Source organism: Panulirus ornatus, chromosome 6 (assembly GCF_036320965.1).
Source record: "Panulirus ornatus isolate Po-2019 chromosome 6, ASM3632096v1, whole genome shotgun sequence".
NCBI lineage: Eukaryota > Metazoa > Arthropoda > Malacostraca > Decapoda > Palinuridae > Panulirus > Panulirus ornatus.
The window spans coordinates 46,870,170-46,895,020 of NC_092229.1; the positions used below are offsets into that span (position 1 = coordinate 46,870,170).

General features: G+C 37.4%; 1 protein-coding gene across 3 annotated transcripts in view; it reads right to left on the reverse strand.

Moving 5' to 3' along the window:
• Positions 1 to 313: 313 nt before the first annotated feature.
• The window catches only part of LOC139749184 (G-protein coupled receptor Mth2-like), a 53,814-nt gene continuing 29,276 nt past the window's right edge, over positions 314 to 24,851 (reverse strand). For all 3 annotated transcript variants that reach the window (XM_071662847.1, XM_071662848.1, XM_071662849.1), the window contains exons 5-8: positions 23,297 to 23,468; positions 21,521 to 21,616; positions 20,583 to 20,664; positions 314 to 12,987 (exon numbers count right to left, since the gene is read on the reverse strand). In XM_071662847.1, coding sequence (XP_071518948.1) covers positions 12,664 to 12,987; positions 20,583 to 20,664; positions 21,521 to 21,616; positions 23,297 to 23,468 — 674 coding nt within the window. In that variant the 3' untranslated portion in view covers positions 314 to 12,663. The remainder of the gene's footprint in view (positions 12,988 to 20,582; positions 20,665 to 21,520; positions 21,617 to 23,296; positions 23,469 to 24,851) is intronic.

Below are 24,851 nucleotides of genomic sequence, written 5' to 3' on the forward strand. Positions count from 1 at the left end.
AGAACTGTTGTCAGCTGAATATTATCAATATAACAGTCTGCCTGCTCAATCCCTTTTCTTCATACAGCTTGCAGGCATCGTCTAACATTTTCACACACCCAGCATGTTAAAAAGAGACATGGACTTCCACTCATGAATTTGCTTCTTATATGTTAAATCTATACACTAAGTTGACACACGAAGTGAGACCACTGTCCTCAAAAATGTAATGTAAAAGCTGTGAATGTTGACAAACTTATCTATAAAATCACAATTCTAGTAAACAGAGAACATTCAAGGTGCATGATACAAATGGAAAAATAAAACAAATGAAATTAAAAGAAAATTTTTTGAAAGTGACAATATGAACATAATTCTCATTAGCACCATCATAAAAGTGAATGTGAAGGTAATAAATCATAAGCATAACATGTCCTATCAGAAGGAATTGGAACATGCAAGTAATGTTACGACTAAGAACTTCTCATTGTGAGCAAACAATAACTCCCAAATAACGTGGCTTTTTAATATATATATATGGAGTAGAGAGATGAAATCAAAACTAAGGAAAAAGGGTGTAGAGATGGAATGTGGTGATGTGTGTGGGTAATGAGAAGCCTGTATATGGATGATACTGTGTTGTTTACTGAATTTGAAGAAAAGTAGAAAGTTGTAACTGTACTTTATGATGTGTGCATGCTAGTGTAACAGAAGGTAAATGCAAGCAAAAGTAAAGTAAAATGGTGGAAGTATAGACTTTGTAAAGCCTTGTAGAGTGAGACAAAAATTGTACTAACCTGTGTTATAAATACGGGGGAAGGAAGAGTGGAAGATGTGACAGAATTCAAGTATTCAGGAGCTATCTTGGGTAAGTTTGGTGATGTGGAATGAAAGATAAGGGAGAGAGCAGTAACTGGGTAGAAGAGCTATTCAGTTTCTTAAAAGAATAATAAAGGGTGGAGGTGTAAGTATTGAAGTGAAGAAAGACCCTAACCTATATAGATGAAATATGTCATGGGATGAGTCACAGTGGTCATGAATCAAGGCTGTGGATACGAGTTATTTGAGAGGAACATGTAGTATGACTAGATGCAATGAAGAAAGTAATGACTGGGTGTATGAGAGATTTGGTATGACAGGGAATGTAAGGAGAGTGAACTGTGCAGTGGCAGAGTGGGTGAAATATAATACATTGAGGTTGTTTCAGCAGGTGGAAAGAATGCAAGATAAGGACTTTGCAAGGAGAGTGCATGATAATGCAATAAAGGGTACAAGGAGAACAACCTGTGACATGGGGATAAAGAGTGGAAGAGTACTGGAGGGTGAGAAATGGGGGAAGAATGCATATAATAGTGTATGCAAGGGAAGCATGTACGGAAAGGAGTTTCCAGAGGGGAATGGGCAACAGAGATGTAACAGATTGCCCTGGCCAGGGTTAAATTATATACACTGAAAAATTTGAAATTTGTGAATGAGTGATTAAATTGAAAGTTTGTGTTCATATGGTGAAATTAAGAGTTCATATCGAAAAGATATATCGGCATTATTTTAAAGGTCTGTTGAATGGTGGAAATTAGAGATTCTTATGTTAAAATGATGAAAAGTGATCTTGGAAATTTCCAAGGAATTCATAATCAATGAAATGCTGTTTTATCAGCATTTTACAATATGTCCACACTGTCTTGTCACCTGTGTAACTAAAGATTTATCTCCAATATACTTATGTAATTGTTCTATATATGTTTAATACATGGCATGGCATAATGGCATTACATGCTTTTAATAATGTTCCAAACCTTATAGATCAATGGGACCTGTTTGTGCACCATCATACTCATGACAGCAACTGATTCTGCACCAGGTTCTGTGCAATACTTTCTGGAGTAATTAATGAGTTTAAAGACAATGTCATGGCCATAGTTCATATGGTAACCCCTTAAGTGCTCCAGAAAATGTCACAGAGAATAATTCTCTGTCATAAGAATGATGATGCACAAAAATATCTAATGGATGCATGAGCTATGCATTATCATCAAAGGTACATGATATGTCATTAGCTAATGTCAAGTCATACACATACATGCAACAAACACCTAACTGTACTAGACATACATCCTAAGTCAAAAGAGGATCATTTAAAACTGTACACACCCTGTAGATTTACTAAGCACTCACATTCTCATCATAAACTAACTTTGCAAATTGTATAACAAAGTCTTCATTATCTTCACGATCAGCAGAGTTTTTTTGTACATGCTTTCAACATCTTAAATCTAGTTAACCATCCTCATGAATATTCTACTAGTTTTTCTATTTTCAGTATCATAGAGCAATCTGACCAGCCCAATCAACATTTGCTCAGAGACAGCAATCTTCTTACTCTGAGGCTAAGAAAGTACCTCTTACAAAACTTAATCCAAACCAGTGATCTTTGCTTGAAACAAAATTTTACACCCACTCATACATTTGGGTTTACTGTATCACTCTTTCATATAAGTTGGTTTAATCCTGACACCATAATTTTCATTAATCATCTTCAACTTTCTTTGCAATTCAGAGCGAATTGCATTTATGTTTTGCATCAAAGAGAACACTGAGAGCTGCAGATATTGTAAATGCATATGAAAGGCAAAATTATGAAAAAATACAAATCACATTTTTTAGAATGATGATATATGTTGGTGTTCCAGAGCAAAAATTGCTGAATCAGCCATCCTGAATACTAACACCAGGTATTCCTGCTTTTTTTAATAATGTTCCCATATCATTAGCAAAAATATATCAATAAAAATAGCCAATTTTATGAGGCCCACATTTGCAACTTACCACTGTATCTGCATTTCTGTTTCTTTCCTACTCATCATCCCTGTAATGTCTCCACATTTCAACAGCTTTACATATTTTCATATACAAAAGTTACATATGCATAGATGGAGTTTTGATTATGAAGTCGATAAGGCACTCTTATTAGGTCTTAAAACACTGTAAAAAAGTACACAAATATAATGGTTTAAAAATATGCAGAAATTACTTCTTTACCTGAGTTTAACATGCTTCTGAAAACAATATCTTACAATGAGAACACAAAGATTATCAGATTCATAACTTAGTACATCTTGTCAAAAATTAATTAAAGCCTTCTCTTCCCATTCTTTGCACTGACACAAAAATAATGACTCTAAAGACTTAATCAAGATAAAGCACATTAAAGTGATAATTATGGTAAATGGAAGTGATAATTTTGGTAGTATATGGCATCTTTAGTGTCCTGCTTAGATTTCTCTGTAACAAAATTGCTAATGAGATTGCCGATGGAACTGAAGTGTAGATATAAATATTAAGTAAAATATGGCATCTTTAGTGTCCTGCTTAGATTTCTCTGTAACAAAATTGCTAATGAGATTGCCGATGGAACTGAAGTGTAGATATGAATATTAAGTAAAATTTCTCACATCTCGGTGTGTTTTTCGTAATAATCTTAAAATCTAACAACTTAAATTTACAAATACACTTTTCTAAGTTTCAAGCCCTTTAAAGCGTACTTAGAATGCTACAAAAATTCTGCCAAGGAAGCAACTACCTACGCATAATAACTGCTATCAGTAGAAGTAAAGGGCAATCAAAATGAGGAATCTTGCTCCATGTAACATAATACTGTACATATGGAAGGCACATGAATGATTTATATATTGGCAATATAAGCAGGATGCTTTATGGAAATTTGAACATTGATAATAGAATGCTGATACCAGAAATTACATAGATCTTCACAAACAAATATTTGCACTGAATCTTGAGCAGAAACAACTTCACAGATAGGGAATGATTTTGGAGATTATATGGTTTTCAGGGTCATGTATTTCATACTCCTCAAGATTTCTTACTTGCAATGAAATCTAAAGTAATTTTTTGTGCTTATATATTGATCAGATAATAATGTGATCTGCATTATTGGTAAAGTAAGGTGCTGAACATTGGACATATGAAGGAAACCTGAAATACTAATCATCTCAGATCTATGAACTTCAAGAATTATTTCTCTACACTAATGATATACGACATCCTTACACATACAAAGTACAATTACTTAATGGAAGCACACTGTTACATACTTTCATCATCAAATGAGATACCATACACATGACATTACATCAACAAGATATGGAGAATGGAATTAGTAACTGAAATACAGTATGGCCAGTTATTCTAAAAAACTGGTGTTACATGCTGATAAAATAGATGCCAATGATTATTCCCTGGTACTCAGGTAACTGTAATTTGAATATTATAAGTAAACTATATTTCTGTGTGTGTACCAGTATGCTATCTTCGGTAATGTACTGAAAACACAACTACATTGTTGTCATTAGAATCTTATTTCATTCAATAGTTACATAATGAAACATCATTACTTTGTTATCATTATCCCCTTATTTCATTCAATAGTTACATGATAAAACATCATTACAGTGTTATCATTATACCCTTATTTTATTCAATAGTTACACAGAGAAACATTCCAGATTTATCACATGGTAATATGTACAAGCTTATAATTAAGAAAAACATGACTATATAGCTACGTATCTACACAAGTATATATACTACTTATGATACTTTGTTACTCCTTGGAAGTCCCCTAGGGGGAGTGGTCATGACAGAAAAAAACCACACTATTCTATCCAAACAACTCTCAAACATGTCACCAGCATATTCCCTCAGTTTCACTTCCCTCGACTCTATATCCTTCTATCTCACTCCGTATACATTTTCCTTATCAGCTTATCGTCATCTGTCCTCTACATACTTCCAACCAATGAAAGATACTTCTTTTCATCATCTCAGTAACATCACACCCTCTCTTGCTTCCTCTGACATCTAACTTCATTGCTTACCCCTAACTAACTGCTGATTCTGAAACCTTTCAATAAATAATTCACTTCAGCAGCATATATCCTAGAAGTTTCTGTTTCACTTAATGTTCATGTTTTACATCTGTAGGTGTAGGGGGATCCACAGGGGTCAAGTGACATAGGTTCGAATCCTGGTTGCAGTAGCCAGTCCACAGTTAACCCAGCTGTTCATCCTCCCCTACGGGGCATGTTGAGAAAATGAGTGCCTATTTGTATTTTCTAAAAGAGGAAACAGGAGGAGGAGCCAAGCAAGGAGTGCTCATCATCCTCAAAGACTCAAATTAGGGTGTCTGAATGTGTGTGGATGTAACCAAAAAGAGAAGAGAGGAGAGATACATGATGAGATAAGATATGATAAGATGTCTTTATTGTCAAATTGCATACGTGATACAAAATGAAATTCCTTATGGCTAGCTCAATTCAAGGTTAAAAAGTACAAGAATTATAAAATGAAAACGATGAAATATCACATAAAAGTACCTCATAAAATATCATATAAAGAATCATCTATAGGTAGTAAGTTTGAAGAAAGAAACCTGGATCTTCTCACTCTGAGTGAAATGAAGCTCAAGGGTAAAGGGGAAGAATGTTGGAAACATCTTGGGAGTAAAATCAGAGGTTGGTGTGTGACAGTATAAGGAGGTAAATTCTTGACTGATGTAGGTAAAACTGAAAGCTGATGGCAAAAGATGGCTGATTACTGGTGCTTATGCATCTGGCCATGAGAAGAAACATCATGAGAACCAAGTGTTTTGGGTGTAGCTGAGTGAGTGTGTCTGCAGTTTCAGTCCACAAGGCCAGGTATTGGTGATGGATGATTTACATGCAAAGGTAAGTAATGTGGCAGTTGAGGGTATAACTAATGTGCAGGGGGTATTCAGTGTTGGGATATCAGATCACTATCTTGAGGAGGCAAGGGTGAAGATTTTCAGAGGTTTTCAAAAAAGAGGAAACAATGTTAGGGAGAAGAAAGTGGTGAGAGTAAGTGAGCATGGAAGAGAGACTTGTGTGAAGAAATATCAGCAGACATTGAGTGTAAAATGGCAAAAGGTGAGGGCAAAGGAAGTGAAAGGAGTGGGTGAGGGATGGGAGGTACTTAAGGAAGCAGTGATGGAGTGTGCAAGAGATTCATGTTGCATGAGAAAGGTGGGAAGAAAGTAAATTAAAAATGGTAGAGATGTGGGGAAAGTAAAGTTGCTAGTGAAAGAGAAAAGAGAGGCATTTGGGTGGTATTTAAAAGAAAGGAGTGCACATGACCGGGAGATGTATCAGTAAAAGCAGTAGGAAATCAAGAGAAAGGTGCAGGGGTCAAAAGAGAGAGCAAATAGAAGTTGGAGTGAGAGAATATCATTAAACTTTAAGGAGAATAAAAAGATGTTTTGGAAAGAGGTAAATAATGTGCAAAAGACAAGAGAACAAATGGAGCATTGGTGAAGGAGGAAAAAGCAGAAGAGATGACAGGTAGTGATGGAGTGAGGAGGAGATGAAGTGAGTATCATGAAGGACTGTTAAATGTGTTTGATGATAGAGTGGCAGATGTATGGTGTTTATCAAGAAAAGAGGTGACTGTTGTTAATTGTTTGGCGAGGATATTCAATGTATGTAGGGACAATGGTTAATTGCCTGAGGATTATTGGAATGCATATGGAATGAACTGTAAAAGCCATAGAGGATAATGGTGAGTGTTCAAAATATAAAGACATAAGTTTGTTGAGTATACCTGGTAAATTTTATGGGAGAATATTGACTGAGAGGGTGAAGGGATGTACAGAGCATCAAATTGGGGGGGAGCAGTGTGGTCTCAGAAGTGGTAGAGGATGTGTTGATCAGGTGTTTGTTTTGAAGAACATGTGAGAGAAATACTTATAAAAAAACTGGATTTGTATATGACATTTATGGATCTAGAGAAGGCATATGATAGGGCTGATATAGATGCTTTGTGGAAGGTCTCAAGATATATGGTGAGGAAGGTTAACTGCTAGATGCAATGAGTTTTTATCAAGGATGTAAGGCATGTGTATGAGTAGGAAGAAAGGAGAGTGAATGGTTCCCAGTGAATGTTGGTCTGCGGCAGGAGTGTGTGACGTCACCATGGTTGTTAAGTATGTTTATGGATAGGGTGGCGAGGGAGGTAAACGCAAGGGTTTTGGAGAGAGGGGTGAGTATGCAGTCTGTTGGGGATGAGAGGGCCTGGGAAGTGTCAGTTGCAGCTTACAATAATACAGCACTGGTGGCTGACTCAAGTAAAAAAATTCAAAAGTTGGTGACTGAGTTGGAAGTGTGTGAAAGGAGAAAGTTCCGGGTAAATGTGAATAAAAGCAAGGTTATTCGGTTCAGCAGGGTTGATGAACATGTTAGTTGGGATGTGAGTTTGAATGGAGAAATTTTGGTGGAAGTGAAGTGTTTTAGATATCTGTAAGTGGATTTGGCAGCAGATGGAACAATGGAAGTGAGTCATAGGGCGGGGGAGGGGGTGAAGGTTATGGGAGCTATGAGAACTTTATCTCAGAAAGCAAAAAATGGATATTTTTGAAGGAATACCAATTCCAACGATATCATATGGTTGAAAGGCATAGGATATAAATAGGGTTGTACAGAAGAGGGTGGATGTGTTGGAAATGAAATGTTTGAGGACAATATGTGGTGTGAGGAGGTTTGATCAAGTAAGTAATGGAAGGGCAAAGGATGTGTGGAAATAAAGAGTGTGGTTGAGAAGAGGTTGTATTGAAATGATTTCAACATATGGAGAAAATCAATGAGGAAAGGTTAACAAAGAAGATATATGTGACAGAGGCAGAGGGAACAAGAAGTAGGAGACCAAACTGAAGACGGAAGGATGGAGTGAAAAAGATTTTGACCAATCAGGGGAGGAACATGCAGGAGGGTGAGAGGTGCACAATGAATAGAGTGAACTGGAACAATGTGGTATACTGGGATTGACGTGTTGTCAATGGACTGAACCAGGGCATGTGAAACGTCTTGGGTAAACCATAGAAAGGTCTGAGGGCCAGGATGTGGATGGGGAACTTTGGTTTCGGTGCACTGCACATGACAGATAAAGAATGAGTGTGAACGAGTGTGGCCTTTTTCGTCTGTTTTCCTGGCACCACCTCACTGATGCAGGGGGTGGCGAAGCTGTTTCCTGTGGGGTGGGGTGGTGCCAGGAGTGGATGAAGGCAAACAAGTGTGAATATGTACACATGTATATATGTATATGTCAGTGTATATGTCTGTATATGTATGTATAAGAATATGTATGGGCTTTTGTGTATAAATATATATACATTGGGGTGTCTAAATGTGTGTGGGTGTAAACAAGATGAGAAAAAAGGAGAGATAGGTAGTATGTTTGAGGAAAGGAACCTGGATGTTTTGGCTCTGAGTGAAACGAAGCTCAAGGGTAAAGGGGATAAGTGGTTTGGGAATGTCTTGGGAGTAACATCAGGGGTTGGTGAGAGGACAAGAACAAAGGAAGGAGTAGCACTACTTCAGAAGCAGGAGTTGTGGGAGTATGTGATAAAGTGTACGAAAGTAAACTCTGGATTGATATGAGTAAAACTGAAAGTGGATGGAGAAAGATGGGTGATTATTGATGCCTATGTGACTGGTCATGAGAAGAAAGATCATGAGAGGCAAGTGTTTTGGGAGCAGCTGAATGAGTGTGTTAGTGGTTTTGATGCACGAGACTGGATTATAGTGATGGGTGATTTGAATGTAAATGTGAGTAATGTGGCAGTTGAAGGTATAATTGGTGTACATGGGGTGTTCAGTGTTGTCAATGGAAATGGTGAAGAGCTTGTAGATTTGTGTACTGAAAAAGGACTGGTGATTGGGAATACCTGGTTTAAAAAGAAAGATATACATATGTATACATATGTCAGTAGGAGAGATGGCCAGAGAGCATTATTGGATTATGTGTTAATTGACAGGCACACAAAAGAGAGACTTTTGGATGTTAATGTGCTGAGAGGGGCAACTGGGGGGATGGCTGACCATTATCTTGTGGGGGCAAAGGTAAAGATATTTAGAGGTTTTCAGTAAAGAAGAGAGAATGTTGGAGTGAAGAGAGTGGCGAGAGTAAGTGAGCCTGGAAAGGAGACTTGTGTGAGGAAGTACCGGAAGAGACTGAGTGCACAATGGAAAAAGGTAAGAGCAAATGACGTAAGGGGAGTGGGGGAGGAATGGGATGTATTTAGGGAAGCAGTGATGGCTTGTGCAAAAGATGCCTGTGGCATGAGAAAGGTGGGAGGTGGGCAGATTAGAAAGGGTAGTAAGTGGTGGGATGAAGAAGTAAGATTGTTAGTGAAAGAGAAGAGAGAGGCATTTGGACGATTTATGCAGGGAAATAGTGCAAATGACTGGGAGATGTATAAAAAAAGAAAGAGGCAAGAGGTCAAGAGAAAGGTGCAACAGCTGAAAAAGGGGGCAAATGAGAGTTGGGGTGAGAGAGTATCATTAAATTTTAGGGAAAATAAAAAGATGCTTTGAAAGGAGGTAAATAAAGTGCGTAAGACAAGAGAACAAATGGGAAAATCAGTGAAGGAGACAAATGAGGAGGAGATAACAAGTAGCAGTGAAGTGAGAGGGAGATGGACTGAGTATTTTGAAGGTTTGTTGAATGTGTGTGATGATAAGAGTGGCAGATATAGGGTGTTTTGGTCGAGGTGGTGTGCGAAAAGAGAGGATCAGGGAGAATGATTTGGTAAACAGAGAAGAGGTAGTGAATGCTTTGCAGAAGATGAAAGCCGACAAGGCGGCAATTTGGATGGTATTGCAGTGGAATTTATCAAAAAAAGGGGGTGCCTGTGTTGTTGACTGGTTGTTGAGGATATTCAGTGTATGTATGGTTCATGGTGAAGTGCCTGAGCATTGGTGGAATGCATGTATAGTGCCACTGTACAAAGGCAAAGGGGATAAAGGTGTGTTCAAATTACAGAGGTATAAGTTTGTTGAGTATCCTTGGGAAATTATATGGGAGGGTATTGATCAAGAAGATCAAGGCATGTACAGAGCACCAGATTGGGGAGGAGCAGTGTGGTTTCAGAAGTGGTAGAGGATGTGTGGATCAGGTGTTTGATTTGAAGAGTGTATGTGAGAAATACTTAGAATAGCAAATGGATTTGTATGTAGCATTTATGGATCTGGAGAAGACATATGATAGAGATGCTCTGTGGAAGGTATTAAGAGTATATGGTGTGAGAGGTAAATTGCTAGAGGCAGTGAAAAATTTTTCTTAAGGATGTAAGGCATGTGTACGAGTAGGAAGAGAGGAAAGTGATTGGTTCCCAATGAATGTCAGTTTGCAGCAGGGGTGTGTGATGTCTCCATGGTTGTTTAATTTGTTCATGGATGGGGTTGTTAGGGAACTGAATGCAAGAGTTTTGGAGAGAGGGGCAAGTATGCTGTCTGTTGTGGATGAAAGAGCTTGGGAAGTGAGTCAGTTGTTGTTCGCTGATGATACAGCGCTGGTGTCTGATTCGGGTGAGAAATCGCAGAAGTTGGTGACTGAGTTTGGTAAAGTGTGTGAAAGAAGAAAGCTGAGAGTAAATGTGAATAAGAGCAAGGTTATTAGGTACAGTAGGGTTGAGGGACATGTCAATTGGGAGGTAAGTTTGAATGGAGAAAAACTGGAGGAAGTGAAGTGTTTTGGATATCGGGGAGTGGATTTGGCAGCGGATGGAACCATGGAAGCAGAAGTGAGTCACAGGGTGGGGGAGGAGGGAAAGGTTCTGGGAGCATTGATGAATGTGTGGAAGGCGAGAACGTTATCTCAGAGAGCAAAAATGAGTTTGTTTGAAGGAATAGTGGTTCCAACAATTTTATATGGTTGTGAGGAAGGTGGTTGTGCTGGAAATGAGACGTTTGAGGACAATATGTGGTGTGAGGTGGTTTGATCGAGTAAGTAATGAAAGGGTAAGAGAGATGTGGGGTAATAAAAAGGGTGTGGTTGACAGAGCAGAAGAGGGTGTATTGAAATGGTTTGGTCACATGGAGAGAATGAGTGAGGAAAGATTGACCAAGAGGATATATGTGTCAGAGGTAGAGGGAATGAGGAGAAGTGGGAGACCAAATTGGACGTGGAAGGATGGAGTGAAAAAGATTTTCAGCAATCGGGGCTTGAACATACAGGAGGGTGAAAGGCGTGCAAGGAATAGAGTGAATTGGAACGATGTGGTATACCGGGGTCGATGTGCTGAACCAGGGCATGTGAAGCATCTGGGTTAATAATGGAAAGTTTTGTGGGGCCTGGATGTGGAAAGGGAGCTGTGGTTTTGTTGCATTATACATGACAGCTAGAGACAGTGTGAACGAATGTGATCTTTGTTGTCTTTTCCTAGCACTACTTCGCACGCGTGCGGGGGAAGGGGGGTGTCATTTTCATATGTGGCAGGGTGGCGACAGGAATGAATAAAGGCAGCAAGTATGAATTATGTACACGTGTATATATGTGTATGTCTGTGTATGTATATATATGTATATGTTGAACTGTATAGGTATGTATATGTGCGTGTGTGAACGTGTATGTATATACATATGTATGTAGATGGGTTGGGCAATTCTTTCACCTGTTTCCTTGCACTACCTCGCTAACGTGGGAGACAGAGACAAAGTATAATAATAAAAAAATTCGAAATTTCCTGTGTTAGTGTGGTAGTGTCAAAAACATGACTGAACCTTAGAGGGAAAAAATCTTCACTTGGCCCCTTCTCTGTTCCTTTTTTGGAAAAGTAAAACATGAGGGAAGGATTACCAGCCACGTGCTCCTACCCCATTTCGTCACATTTTACAACACACAAGGAATAAATGGGAAGTATTCTTTCTCCCCTATCCCTAGTGTGTGTGTGTGTGTGTGTGTGTGTGTGTGTGTGTGTGTGTAGCATTAATGAGATGGCCTCGATTAGGGCATTCAGTTGCCCATGCCATCTCAGCTAACATAAAAACCTACGATGACCTTCATTTTTTCCAAGGATCCTGTCACCTTCCTTCCTTGGACAGTTCCATCCTTTTCTTCTATTGCGTCACATACCATTCTGTAACCTCTTCCTTATACTTTTATCACTACTTTTATTCAATCCATGTAACACTGCAAACTCTATAACTTCACTTTCCCTCATTTTAAAAACTACCAACTGCATTTACTTCCAACTTCTTATGTACACCATATACGGCTCATTACCTTTGGTAATTTGTCTTCATTTTCCACTGACAAACATTGACATGTCTGCAAATGAGCTACTCATTAGTGACTGCATCTTTCTCTCCAACTCAAGCTTTGCACACTCTCTCTCTTCCTTTTCTTGATTATAACTTTCTCAATGCAGAAGGATAATATTCTCACATTCATAATACAATACACCTAGGCCCATTATGAATATAGAGGAGGATTGGCACAGTGTCATTCTTAGTGATATTTGCAGAAGTGGCTACTTATCTATGATTAATTCATAGACTAAGTGAGGAAGATGCCATCATATTTCATTGACAGGATAAACAGCAATAACATTACTAAGCTTTGCATGAATTCAAATCAATGAGGTGAGAATTAAAGCATTCAAGAAAATAATAAAGGCAACATACTACTGCACTTTGAAGAATGTGACAGTATGGAGAGATATCATAAAAGAAAGTATTACTTGTATCCTTTCTAACTCAGAAACTGGGAGTAAGCTACTGGTTAATGTTAGCTTGGTGTATCGCAGCACTGAGAAATCACTAAAGAGCTTGATGCTAAAAAGAATTCAAACCTCAAAATGAAAATATGCAGGAGTCATTACTCATTCATAGTAGTCATTGGAATGACTTCACGGTTAGATGCAGTGGAGACTTTCCTACATCCACTGGTACTACTAGATTTTCTAGAGGCTTCAGAGGCATCACTGACTTGGGTTGCTCTCTTTGTCTTGTTAGAACTGGGGAAGAAGACACCAGAGACCACGGAGATTTTCCTTGGTAAAGAAGTAACAGATGTCTTTCTAGATGATTCTGATTGTGTCACACTAAGATTTCTGTTCTGCCTCACACTGGTAGTCTTTCCTCGCCAAGCAGAAATGGTTGTCTGTACACTCTCAATTCGAGGACACCAGGCAGCTCGTATCTGTAAACCCATACATAATAATGTGAAAGTAGAATCAATAACTAATAGATAATTCAACCATCTGCTCATATCATACCTTAGAAATATTTCAAAAGCTGGTATCTACTTTTATTCCTTATCAAAAAAAAAATGTACAGTAAATAAGATTTGTACGAATATCTAAGAGAACCAAAAGTGCATTAAAAAGGTCTGGGAAAATGTTAATAACAAAGAAAAAAAGTTTGTGAGAGATGATGGGAGTACTTTAATTAAACCCTTTGGATGCACACTGCAATTTCACAGGCAATGCCTAATGATGCTACTTTTCCATTAATAAAACTAGTTACAATTTATTACTATCATGGCTGAAACCCATGAGGGTTTCTATATCTGGCACTTAATTTCCTGAAAAGGTATGTTAGACAATGAATAACTGATACACTTTAGCACCACATGCTCATCAGCTGCTTTCACTTCTAATTTTCTTTTTCTTTTAAAGTATGTATAAAACATCATAAACTTGAGTTAAACATTTAAATCCAACTGAGTAAAATCTACAATCAAGATCATAACCAAGGGGTTAGTAACAATACTATGAAACACCTCAGATTCTGAGGCCATCAACATCAATTCCTGCCTGTTGTCAGCAATCTTTTCTTCTCAGTCATAGTGTCCTGGAGAGACTGGGAGAAAACTTGAGAATGGTGGCATCAGATTTAGAGAGATGCCTGTCACAGATGTCATCTCTTTTCTCTCATCAAAACATTGTAGATTACCAGAAATTTTCTTTTATAGAGCAGAATTATAAACAATAAATATTCACAAAGCATATCATGAAATAATAATGTCCATATGACTGCTGTTTATTTACACTTTCCTGCAGGCATCCAGAAATGACAGTGCTTATCAGGTTCTGGTTCTCCTTGGAGGACTTAGACAAAATGAAAGATAGCCAAGGTAAGGCAAAATTTTTTGATGGAGATAGATTACTGTTAACCAACACAATAGATCATTATTGGGCTTTTGTTGACTGTAAGCAGCCATTGCATCTGAAGGGTTAAAGATATGATTGGAAATGACAGGTGGTATCCTAAACTATTTTTCTAAAGTGGAATGCTGGTGACTCCCAGGTCCTTGCACAAATTCCTGAAGCATTTTTTTCCTGCTAAATGTTAACCATATTGAAGCCATCTTTTGCTGCGACCCATCCTCATTATTTTACATTCACTCTTGTTGAACCTCATCAACCAAGGGTCAGAGCAACTTTGCAGTCTGTCAGTTGATCAAGTTAATGCAGTCCTCCACACTTGTCATGAATTTTGCATTATCTGCAGACAAATTCAGTAAAAGTCCATACCTTTTGGCATGTCATTCACATAGACCTGTAAGAGTAATAGTCCCAGCATCGTTCTGTTGATGATCTCAATCCATTTTGAGAAGGTTCCTCTGACATGCATCCTTTGCTTCCTTCCACTAAGATAATCTAACAACCAAAAGAGTCTCCCCTTATTTCTGACAGGTGAGCCAGATTCTTAATTAGCCTTCCATGCAGAAATAGGAAAGATGCAAGGAAAGGATTAAAAATATCATGTGGTTATGATAAAAACTTAACATGCCTGAGTCAGAAAACACAGACATATGTGAATGATATAAATTCATTTCTTTGCAAGATATGAAAGATATCATTTTAGTAAAGAGTGCAGTAATGTTATGTCAGTTATTCAAGAAAGAAATGGTGAAAGAATCATGATATCATAAAACTTTTATCGCAGTCCCTGAATCGTATTAGGCCTGGAAAGGCCATGGGACCAGATGATGTGCCAGCCAAGGCATTAAAGTGTTGTGCTCAACAACTGGCACCCATACTTCAACAATTACTTCAGGACTTACTGGATCAAGGGGTAGTGCCTGACATATGGAAATTGTCAGAAACAAAGCCAATTGCCCAAATCTCATTTTTTAAGTGTTCAACAATTTTAGACCTATTGTTTTAACATCAAATATTATGAAATGTCTTAAAGACACAATGAGAAACTATTTGTGCGATAGCATAGATAAGTTCAGAGATCTACTGCAGTCTGCATATCATAAAAACAGAAGTGTTCAAGATGCAAATTTGACTTTTATGAATGAGGTTAGCAAACATTTAGATGGACATAACTCACAAGGAAAAATCTTATATACTGATTTTAGCTCTGCCTTTGATACAATCCAGCCATATATTTTGCTAAATAAATTATCAAGGATGGATGTAAACTGTAATTTACTGTATGAATCTTCAGCTTTTTAACACAGAGGCCACAGTATACCAAGACAGATAACGTTTAGTTCAACATAGGTTTTACTGATACAGGTGCATCTCGGGGATGCTTTATGCCCTCTACTTTGTTCAGTTTGTATACTGATGACTGTAGAAGTGTTTTAGTAACTGCACTATTTCAAAATATGCTGATGAAACAGAAATCCTAGGAAAAATTCTATATGATTACTGTAATGATTATATTGCACAAGTTAGTTGCTTAGTTGAGTGGTGTAAAACAAATTATCTGCATTTGAATGGAAAGAAAACTAAAGAGATGATATTACATTTTAGGACAAAAAACTACATGTACCAGACTCAATTACAATTGAAGATGAAAATACAGAAAGAACGAGTCAGTACAAGTATCTAGGCCTTATCACAGATGACCAGCTAAAAGGTGGTGCAAATACTAACATGGTGTATAAGAAATGTAATCACAGATTGCACTTTGTACATATCTTGAATAGTCTACAAGATCTTTCCTGAAAATCTTGCTGTCTCTCATTTTGGTACTTTATCCTTAATAGACAATGATTCACTTGCTTTCTGAGTGTCAGAAAGTATGATCTGTAGTTCAGTGTCCATTTCCGGTCTTCTTTCCCATAGCACTTTGCCTTTCTCCAGCAACATTTTGAACAGTATTTCAAGAAGTATGTCTAATATGTCTCCACAAATCTTCAGCACATATAGCAAAATTTCACCAAGGCGAGGAGCCTTTTATAGGTGAAGACTTTTTATATCCTGTTAATGTCTCTCATAGATATTTCAATACCTTCCAAAATCTCTTCCTAAATCATCTCATTGCTGTTGAGGCTTTTGTGTCTTCCACTGTGAATGCAATTTGGAACTTTTCATGTAGCTCTCCATATTTCCTTATGTCATCCTCTACACCTCAGAACCCTGAACTCTGAACCCTGATTAGTTGTTCTTCAACTGATGAATATATGGTGTTGTTTTGGATTTATTCCTGCCTTTTCCATAACATTCTTATCACATTTTCTTTGTTTTTCCTTTCTTATTCTGCCATACTTGTTCCTTCTCTCTTATTTCCAGCAATGCTTGGTGGACTGGAATTCTGCCAATATTATTGCCACAGCACATTGTGGACCTCCTCTGCTTTTTGATATTTTTTTAATAAAGTATACCTCTTTCTTTCTTAACCTTCCCTTGTATTCATATTCCTCCTTCTTCAATGTAAATTTCACACAACCTTTCACCACAGTACCCAGGTTCCTAGCTACTGTGCTACCTTTCCCAATTTATGCTGCCACAGGAATTATTAAGTTCCATTTAGTTTCCTTGGGAATATTGTTAACTCTTATTCGCCTGTATTCTTATGACTTTTGCATTTACCACAAACTCAGACTGAAGCATTATATGATCACCACATACTCAGACTGAAGCATTACAAGATCACCACATACTCAGACTGAAGAATTACATGATCAATATTTACAATTGGCATACCGTACATACTTCCAATATCCAACCTAGTATGCATACAAATATAATCTCATAAAGATGGTACTTGAGTGTCTTCATCCTTGTGTGTTTACTGATATGCTGGAATAGGACATTTTCCTATGCACACTCTCAGAATGTCTCTATGATTCCTGACACCCTGAGAATCCTAATTTCTCCAGTAACTCACTTTATAGCTGCTAACCCCCATTATCAGTGCTCAACTTGTTGTGAGAACATGTTTTACTGCTTGATGTACCATCCTCATTGTTATCATTGTACATTTGTCCTAAATTGTTAAAACTGTCTGGGGGATTATATAACAGCAACACCACTAAGCACTTATCTTGCACAGTCATCCTTCCTATTACCCTGTTTGAATGGGCCATCTATTAATATATGCTGAAACTTGGGAAGTTTCTCTCTTGTTCAGGAGGGTTAATCCTCCTCCTCTTTCCCTCTATTTCCCTCTCGACAGAAACGATAAGATTTTATCTTTTAAATAAGCTTTATTTCCACTATTCCAATAATATATGCATTTTCCCTTATGAGATCCTTGACTTCCAGCTGTTTACCATGGCGGCATGATATGAAGATCCTTTGCTTTTTTGTGTCATTTATCAAACCACTCCTCCCTCCTTTTTATCCTTACCTCTGTATCTAAAGCTTATATTAACCATATTCCTACTCTTTTGCTGCAAATTTCACAAAACTATCTACCACTGCAATATCAAGGTTCTTGGCTACTGAACTCTATTTTCCAGTTCATGTTGTCATAGAAACTGTTGAGTTCTGTGTAGTTTCCACGATTATATCTCCTCTTTAAGATTGGCCCCATTTCTGCTCTTTCTACATCCTCATTTATCACATGATCAAACTGACTGAGCTGCTCTGGCTAACAGGACATTTTAAAACAAATCTCTTAAAACTCTTTTAAGTGCAAAAATTACCTATGTCTTAAATTAGACTTGCACAGCCCTGTGCTTACAAACTACTATGACATGTAAAAATTTACATATAGAATTTTAGAAAATACAGAAGATAAGATAAAAGATCCATTCAAGTTTGCGATGGCAGAATCGTACACATACTACAGCATGTTTACAGGTAGCTGGGTGGACTCAAGACCCTTCCCAGAAGTGCCCTTTTTCTGTGACAGATATTGTATTTATCATACTTTGTCTCTGTCTCCCGCGTCAGCGAGGTAGTACAAGGAAACAGACGAAAGAATGGCCTAACTCACCCACATACACATGTATATACATACACGTCCACACATACACACACATATACATACCTACACATTTCAACATATACATATGTATACATACAAAGGGATATACATATATACACATGTACATAATTCATACTTGCTGCCTTTATTCATTCCCATCGCCACCCCGCCACACATGAAATGACAACCCCCTCCTCCTGCATACGCAGGAGGTAGCACTGGGAAAAGACAACAAAGGCCACATTCATTCACACTCAGTCTCTAGCTGTCATGTATAATGCACTGAAACCACACCTCCCTTTCCACATCCAGGCCCTACAAAACTTTCTATGGTTTACCCCAGATGCTTCATTTGCCCTGGTTCAATCCATTATCAGCACGTTAACCCTGGTATACCACAACATTCCAATTCACTCTTTTCCTTGCACACCTTTCACCCTCCTGCATGTTCAGGCCCTGATCGCTTAAAATCTCTTTCACTCCATCCCTCCACCTCCAATTTGGTCTCCCACTTCTCCTCGTTCCCTCCACCTCTCACACATATATCCTCTTTGTCAATCTTTCCTCACTCATTCTCTCCATGCGACCAAACCATTTCAAAACACCCTCCTCTGCTCTCTCAACTACACTCTTTTTATTACCATACATCTCTCTCACCCTTTTTTATTACTTACTTGATCAAACCACTCCACACCACATATTGTCCTCAAACATCTCATTTCCAGCAAATCTACCCTCCTCCACACAACTCTATCTATAGCCCACGCCTCACAACCATACAACATTGTTGGAACCACTATCCCTTCAAACATACCCATTTTTGCTTTCTGAGATAATGCTTCAAAATTACCTTATTTTCTTATTAGCCCCTACCCTTTAATATTCTCTGCACTGTACTGCACATACCTATATTCAAATTCAGCAGCAAGTAAATGTAACTCCAGTATACTTGCTATGATTCCATAATTTCCTGTATGGTTGTTAAACCTTTACATTTTTATGTATTGCTAAGGAAATGGAAACTGCACCACATGAGGGAAGTTCTACACTCATGGGGCCCAAGCATATTTTTTTCAGTTCATCTATCAGTCAATCAATCAGTCCACCTGATGCATCTTAACCAAAGTGGTGCATTCTGGATTTTCAAAAAATACCCAATTTGCTGAACATTTCTACAGTTTAAGTACTGAAGACCCTGACAGGAATGCTCACAACACAGTACTGTAGCAAAATTCTGCATGCTGGTTTAACTATGATACAGTGAAGCATTCATCAACCACTTGCATTGACTAAAACAAGAACATATCTAAAATCAATAAGCATCACTACATCAAAAAAGAAAAACTTCATAAAGTAGGGACAAGAGAATTCTAGAGACAGGGGGTGAAAAATGGGATATTGGAGTCTCTATTGGGTATGCATAAATGTTCTACATTTATATACTCTACTTCCATGTGGTGGTTACTATAAACCTGGAAGTAAAAGAGTCACCGTGGGAGAAAGGATGAACAACACTCTTCTACTCCACAAAGATAATCTATTGATTCCTCTCTTCATCCTCATAAAACAAGGTAATAAAGACAGTTTAATGGCATGTTAAATGTAAATAAAGTAATCATTGCACACTGAATCAATCAATTTATTATCAATAACTCCATTTCTATTTCTACAGGATAGATCAGATACATACAGCTTCGCTGTTTACTCACACACATCCTTAACCCAAGCTGAGGATATGTTAAAATGAAACATGAACATCCATACTAATAGACGCGCTCCTTATTTTTTTCTTTTTACATATCAACTTTTACATATAAACTTGATTCACACAGAGAAGAAAAAGTCTCCATTTACACCAACTCCACATACAAAAACCTTGCTTTGTATCTGATCCAAAATTATCCCCAAGCATTCTAACACAGAATGTCCCCTGCACTAATCAGTCAATTGGTGGCATCTATCCATTATTTCTGCTATCCATACTTTTCTTTTTCCTTCATCTATGCTGCTACTTATTCTTCTTAACCAATCTATATCATCTGCCATAAATTCCACAAGACCATGTCATTACATAAGACTTTTATCCACATGACTTATGAAATCTGCTGCACCACATAAATTGTTCACATCTTTCTGTGCTCCAACTTCCTAAAGCCAAAAACAGCATATTACACAAATTATCCAACTCTACTAATCTTACATTTCACCCACCCTAACAAATATAAATCTGAGTTTCATACCCATATGTAAGAGTTGGGACAAGACTCCTTTATGTAATCTTCTTGCACACATCTCTTCAATTCTTTCCATTTACCAGAACCTTCTATGCACCTCCAGTTTTCCTCCTTTTCAAGTGAGCTTTCCCACAGATGTATCATCCTTACTAAACTTTTTTCCTAAACACATCAAATCATCCACAACTAACAGTTCTTAGTCATCAAAACTGTGACATGCCATCTCTTTGAAAAATTAAAATCTTAACTTGCATCTATTCTCACCATTCTCCTCCTACAAATATTGCCATCAACAAAGTATTCCCATTCTGTCCATGTGCAAGAAAAAAGTACTGAGGATAGTCATGAAATTATAAATGAAGAAATTCCGTAACTGGATTCTCACCTTTTTTATATTGTCCTTGTTGCAAACAGCCACAAGAAAGATGAATACTCCTTGAAGTCCATTGATTATATCTGTTGTTATCCTAAAAGGATTAAAAGCCAATCAGCTTTAGTCTCATTAGATATAAGTAAAATACATAACAAATAATATCATGTACCTGTATACCCATAATCAGTAAAGGAAACACCCCATATTCGACTGGGCATTTCTTTCATTTTCAAATCAAAACCTGAATATGTGGCAAGAGCAATGATGACATTCACTACAAAAACAGGACCACACCAAATGTTTTATGAACTGTTCTCAGCAATGCATATCAAAGAGCTATTCAAAGAGTATTGCTGCTACATGTCTAGCCTTCTAGCACCACCATAAGACTACTGGAAAGTCTCCGATATATTGTGACTGAAAACTCACTATTTGCAATCCAATCTAAGATTTCAAATTTGCTGCAGATTCTTTGACTACATATTTCTAATTAGAAATCTGTAGAGGGCAACGGTTATTCTAGAAAAAAACTGAATTCACCTGTGTTTGTTCACTTTTCATGACTATTACAGATTTGTAAAGTTGATGGAGAAAGTGGTATGTATGTGTGAAATATAACTCAGAAGTACCATGTATGGTAACATGTTATAAAAAAGAGAATGTAATTAATTCATGGTTAAAATACTGATTTCACACTCTTCTATGATGGCTGAAATGCCACTATGGTATACTAATATATCACAAAAGTTTCCCTGAGGGTCATTACTCCATCTTAATGTATCTGACTCTAAATATCAAGTGACATGAATACTTTCACTCTGAAGAGATTTTCACATTAGTAACGTATATACACGTATCAGTAACAGATACAACTAGTTCCAGTATTCAGAAACTGTGTGGTTAAGCTTAACTGTTTCCTTAGAGGCAAATAATCAACACAATGTACTCACCAGTATGTGCATGACTTCCTGTGATGCACACTGGAAACAACATCAGCAATCCAAACAACACCCATAACAATAAACAGCTTAATATACAACCAAGCTCTGAAAAATAACAAATATATCAATATTTCAGAGAAAAATGTTTTAACTAATTTAGCTTTGACAAAGAAATGTTATAATTAAATGAACTGATGTTAAGCTACTTATGATTCCTTGTGTGCTTTCCCTAAAATCTAACTATGCACATATTCTGAAGCTCTACACTGTCAGCATTTTTTTGAAAGAAATCACTAAACTGACTTTACTAAGTTTATCTAATTAAAATACTTATATAGATACCATTGAAAACCTAACCAATCAGCAACTCTGTCAGCCCTTTTCTAGAGAAATTTAACTGCAATCCCATCCTTTACAGCAACTTTGTCACACTTTTTCTTTTGCTTGACATACACCACTACCTTTCTTTTTATCAAACTACTTGCATGACTCTCATGCTTTGTATACTGCTACATCCCAAATCCCCCACATCTACCATCCTATCATCTAAAACATTCATTTTTTTAAAATACTCACATCTCTTTGGTTCTGCATTAACATATTTAGAGAAAAAGAGAGGAAGAATCTGAAACCTTTCTAATGGTCACTATTCTTTCAGAATTATTCTTTTGTTTTACAATGATACAATGTAAAGTCAATATGCTTGCAAATTTTCTTGGTCCAATGTAATATCGCTTCACACATACATGTATAATGGTTCTTAGTGAAGGACCATGTTACATTTGTCCGTGTGAACATATTTCTAATTAATTCATTTTCAATACCTGTACTGTACATTTGTATAACATATGCAATCATTAATGTAGTAATGCACTTACAAGTTTATACATGATTCCTACTTGTGTGTTACTGAAAGAGAGTTTTAAACTTTTGCAGCCCTGTCTCTTGACCCTGTAAATATATATATCATGTCTTTACTCCGGTGTGTAAACACACACCCACACCCTACTGCATGTGCTAGGCAAGCATTTTATTGACTAGCCCTTAGGGAGGATGAACAGTTGGGTTGACTGTGGAATGGCTGCTGCAACCAGGATTTGAACCTATACAGGTTTGACTCCAAGTGGCTCGTGCATGTGTGACAGAAAGAAATGCTAACCACCACATAAAGGAGTGTCAAAAGACATTTCTATTTTCTTGTGTCACTGTTCATTGGTTTAAGAGATGCCTTGAATCATGGTCTGTCATGTCAGGGAAATCAAATGAAATACAATTTTCTTAACAGATTCAACAGCAATGTTATTCTTAAAATCAATGTGATATCATATTGTTCTGCTTCTGTTGTCATAATAATAGTTAGACGTTATTTGCATTAGATATTAGTTGTATGAAAATATTTCATCAGGGCAACTAAATTTACAGAGAAAAAGAAGACAGGGTAGACACAAGAGTTAGCTTGGAGACTCAGCTACATTAACAGCAGAAGGAATAATTATTACAGTCAGAGACCTTAGAATATTCCTCATGTTGTCTACAAAGAACCTAGATTGTGGGAGTAAATATTCTAACTACAATAAATATGTACATAGAAGAGTCTTGTTTATATATAACCAAAACTAACGATGAATAAACATTTGATGAAAATGAAACCTTTCTACAAAAACCAAATGTCACAAACTCTATTGAACACTCATTTTATTCTTGTTTTAATGATCAAACAAACTTATAAAAATGAAATTATCATAATGGTACTACATTAAATTACTACCAAATTTACTAACTTACTGCTCTCTGGTCTTGGTTGCGTTACTACTGTAACTTGTACTGGTTTCAAACACAGCTCGTCTCTGTTTCAGTTTACTTGCCAATATGACTGCTACATGCACAAAGAAGAATAAGTTGGCGAAAACTAGAATACAGATTATACCTTGCAGGTAAAGCCAGTACTCTACATCTCCTGTAAGAACACAAAAAATAATATAGCAAAAGTTCAATAATACTGGAAATTATGTTATGGGGCATTCAGTGTTGTGAATGGAAGTGGTGAACAGCTTATGGATTTGCGTGCCGAAAAAAGACTGGTGATTAGGAATACCTGGTTTAAAAAGAGAGATATACGTAAGTATCCATATGTGAGGAGGAAAGATGGTCAAAGGGCATTATTGGATTACATGTTAATTGATAGGCACGTAAAAGAGAGACTTTTGGATGATAATGTGCTAATAGGGGGCAGCTGGAGGGATGTCTGATCACTATCTGGTGGAAGCGAAGGTGAAGATTTGTAGAGGTTTTCAAAAAAGAAGAGAGAATGCTGGGGAGAAGCGAGTGGTGAGAGTAAGTGAGCTTGGACAGGACACTTATGTGAGAAAGTACCAGGAGAGACAGAGTGTAGAATGGCAAAAGGTGAGAGCAAGTGACATGTGGGGAGTGAGGGAGGAATGGGATATATTTAGGGAAGCAGTGATGGCTTGAGCAAAAGATGCATGTGGCATGAGAAAGGTCGGAGGTGGACAGAGTAGAAAGGGTAGCGAGAGGTGGGATGAAGAAGTATAGTTGTTAATGAAAGAGAAAAGAGGTGTTTGGATGATGCTTACGAGGAAGAAATGCACATGACTGGAAGATGTATAAAAGAAAGTGGCAGAAGGTCAAAGAGAAAGGTGCAAGGGTTGAAAATGTGGGCAAATGAGAGTTGGGGCGAGAGAGTACCATTAAACTTTAGGGAGAATAAACAAATGTTTTGGATGGCGGTAAATAACGCATAAGAACAAATGGAAACATCAGCAAAGTAGGCTAGGGGGGAAGCAATAACAGGAAATGATGGAGGGAGTATTTTGAAGGTCTGTTGAATGTGTTTGATGACAGAGTGGCAGGTGTAAGATGTTTTAGTCAGGGTGGTATGCGAAATGAGAGGGTCAGGGAGAATGGTTTGGTTAAGAGAGAAGAGGTAGTGAAAGCTTTGCGGAAGATGAAAGCCGGCAAGGTGGCAGGTTTGGATGGTATTACAGTAGACTTTATTAAAAAAGGGGGTCATTGTGTTGTTAATTGGTTGGTAAGGATATTCAACATATGTATGAATCATGGTCAAGTGCCTGAGGATTGGTGGAATGCATGCATAGTCCCACTGTAAAAAGGCAAAGGAGATAAAGGCGAGTGTTCAAACTACAGGGGCATAAGTTTGTTGAGTATTCCTGGGAAATTGTATGGGAGGGTATTGATTGAGAGGGTGAAGGCATGTACAGAGCATTAGATTGGGGAGGAGCAGTGTGGTTTCAGTAGTAGAGGATGTGTGGATCAGTTGTTTGCTTTGAAGAAGGTGAAAAATTTTTATGTAGCATTAATG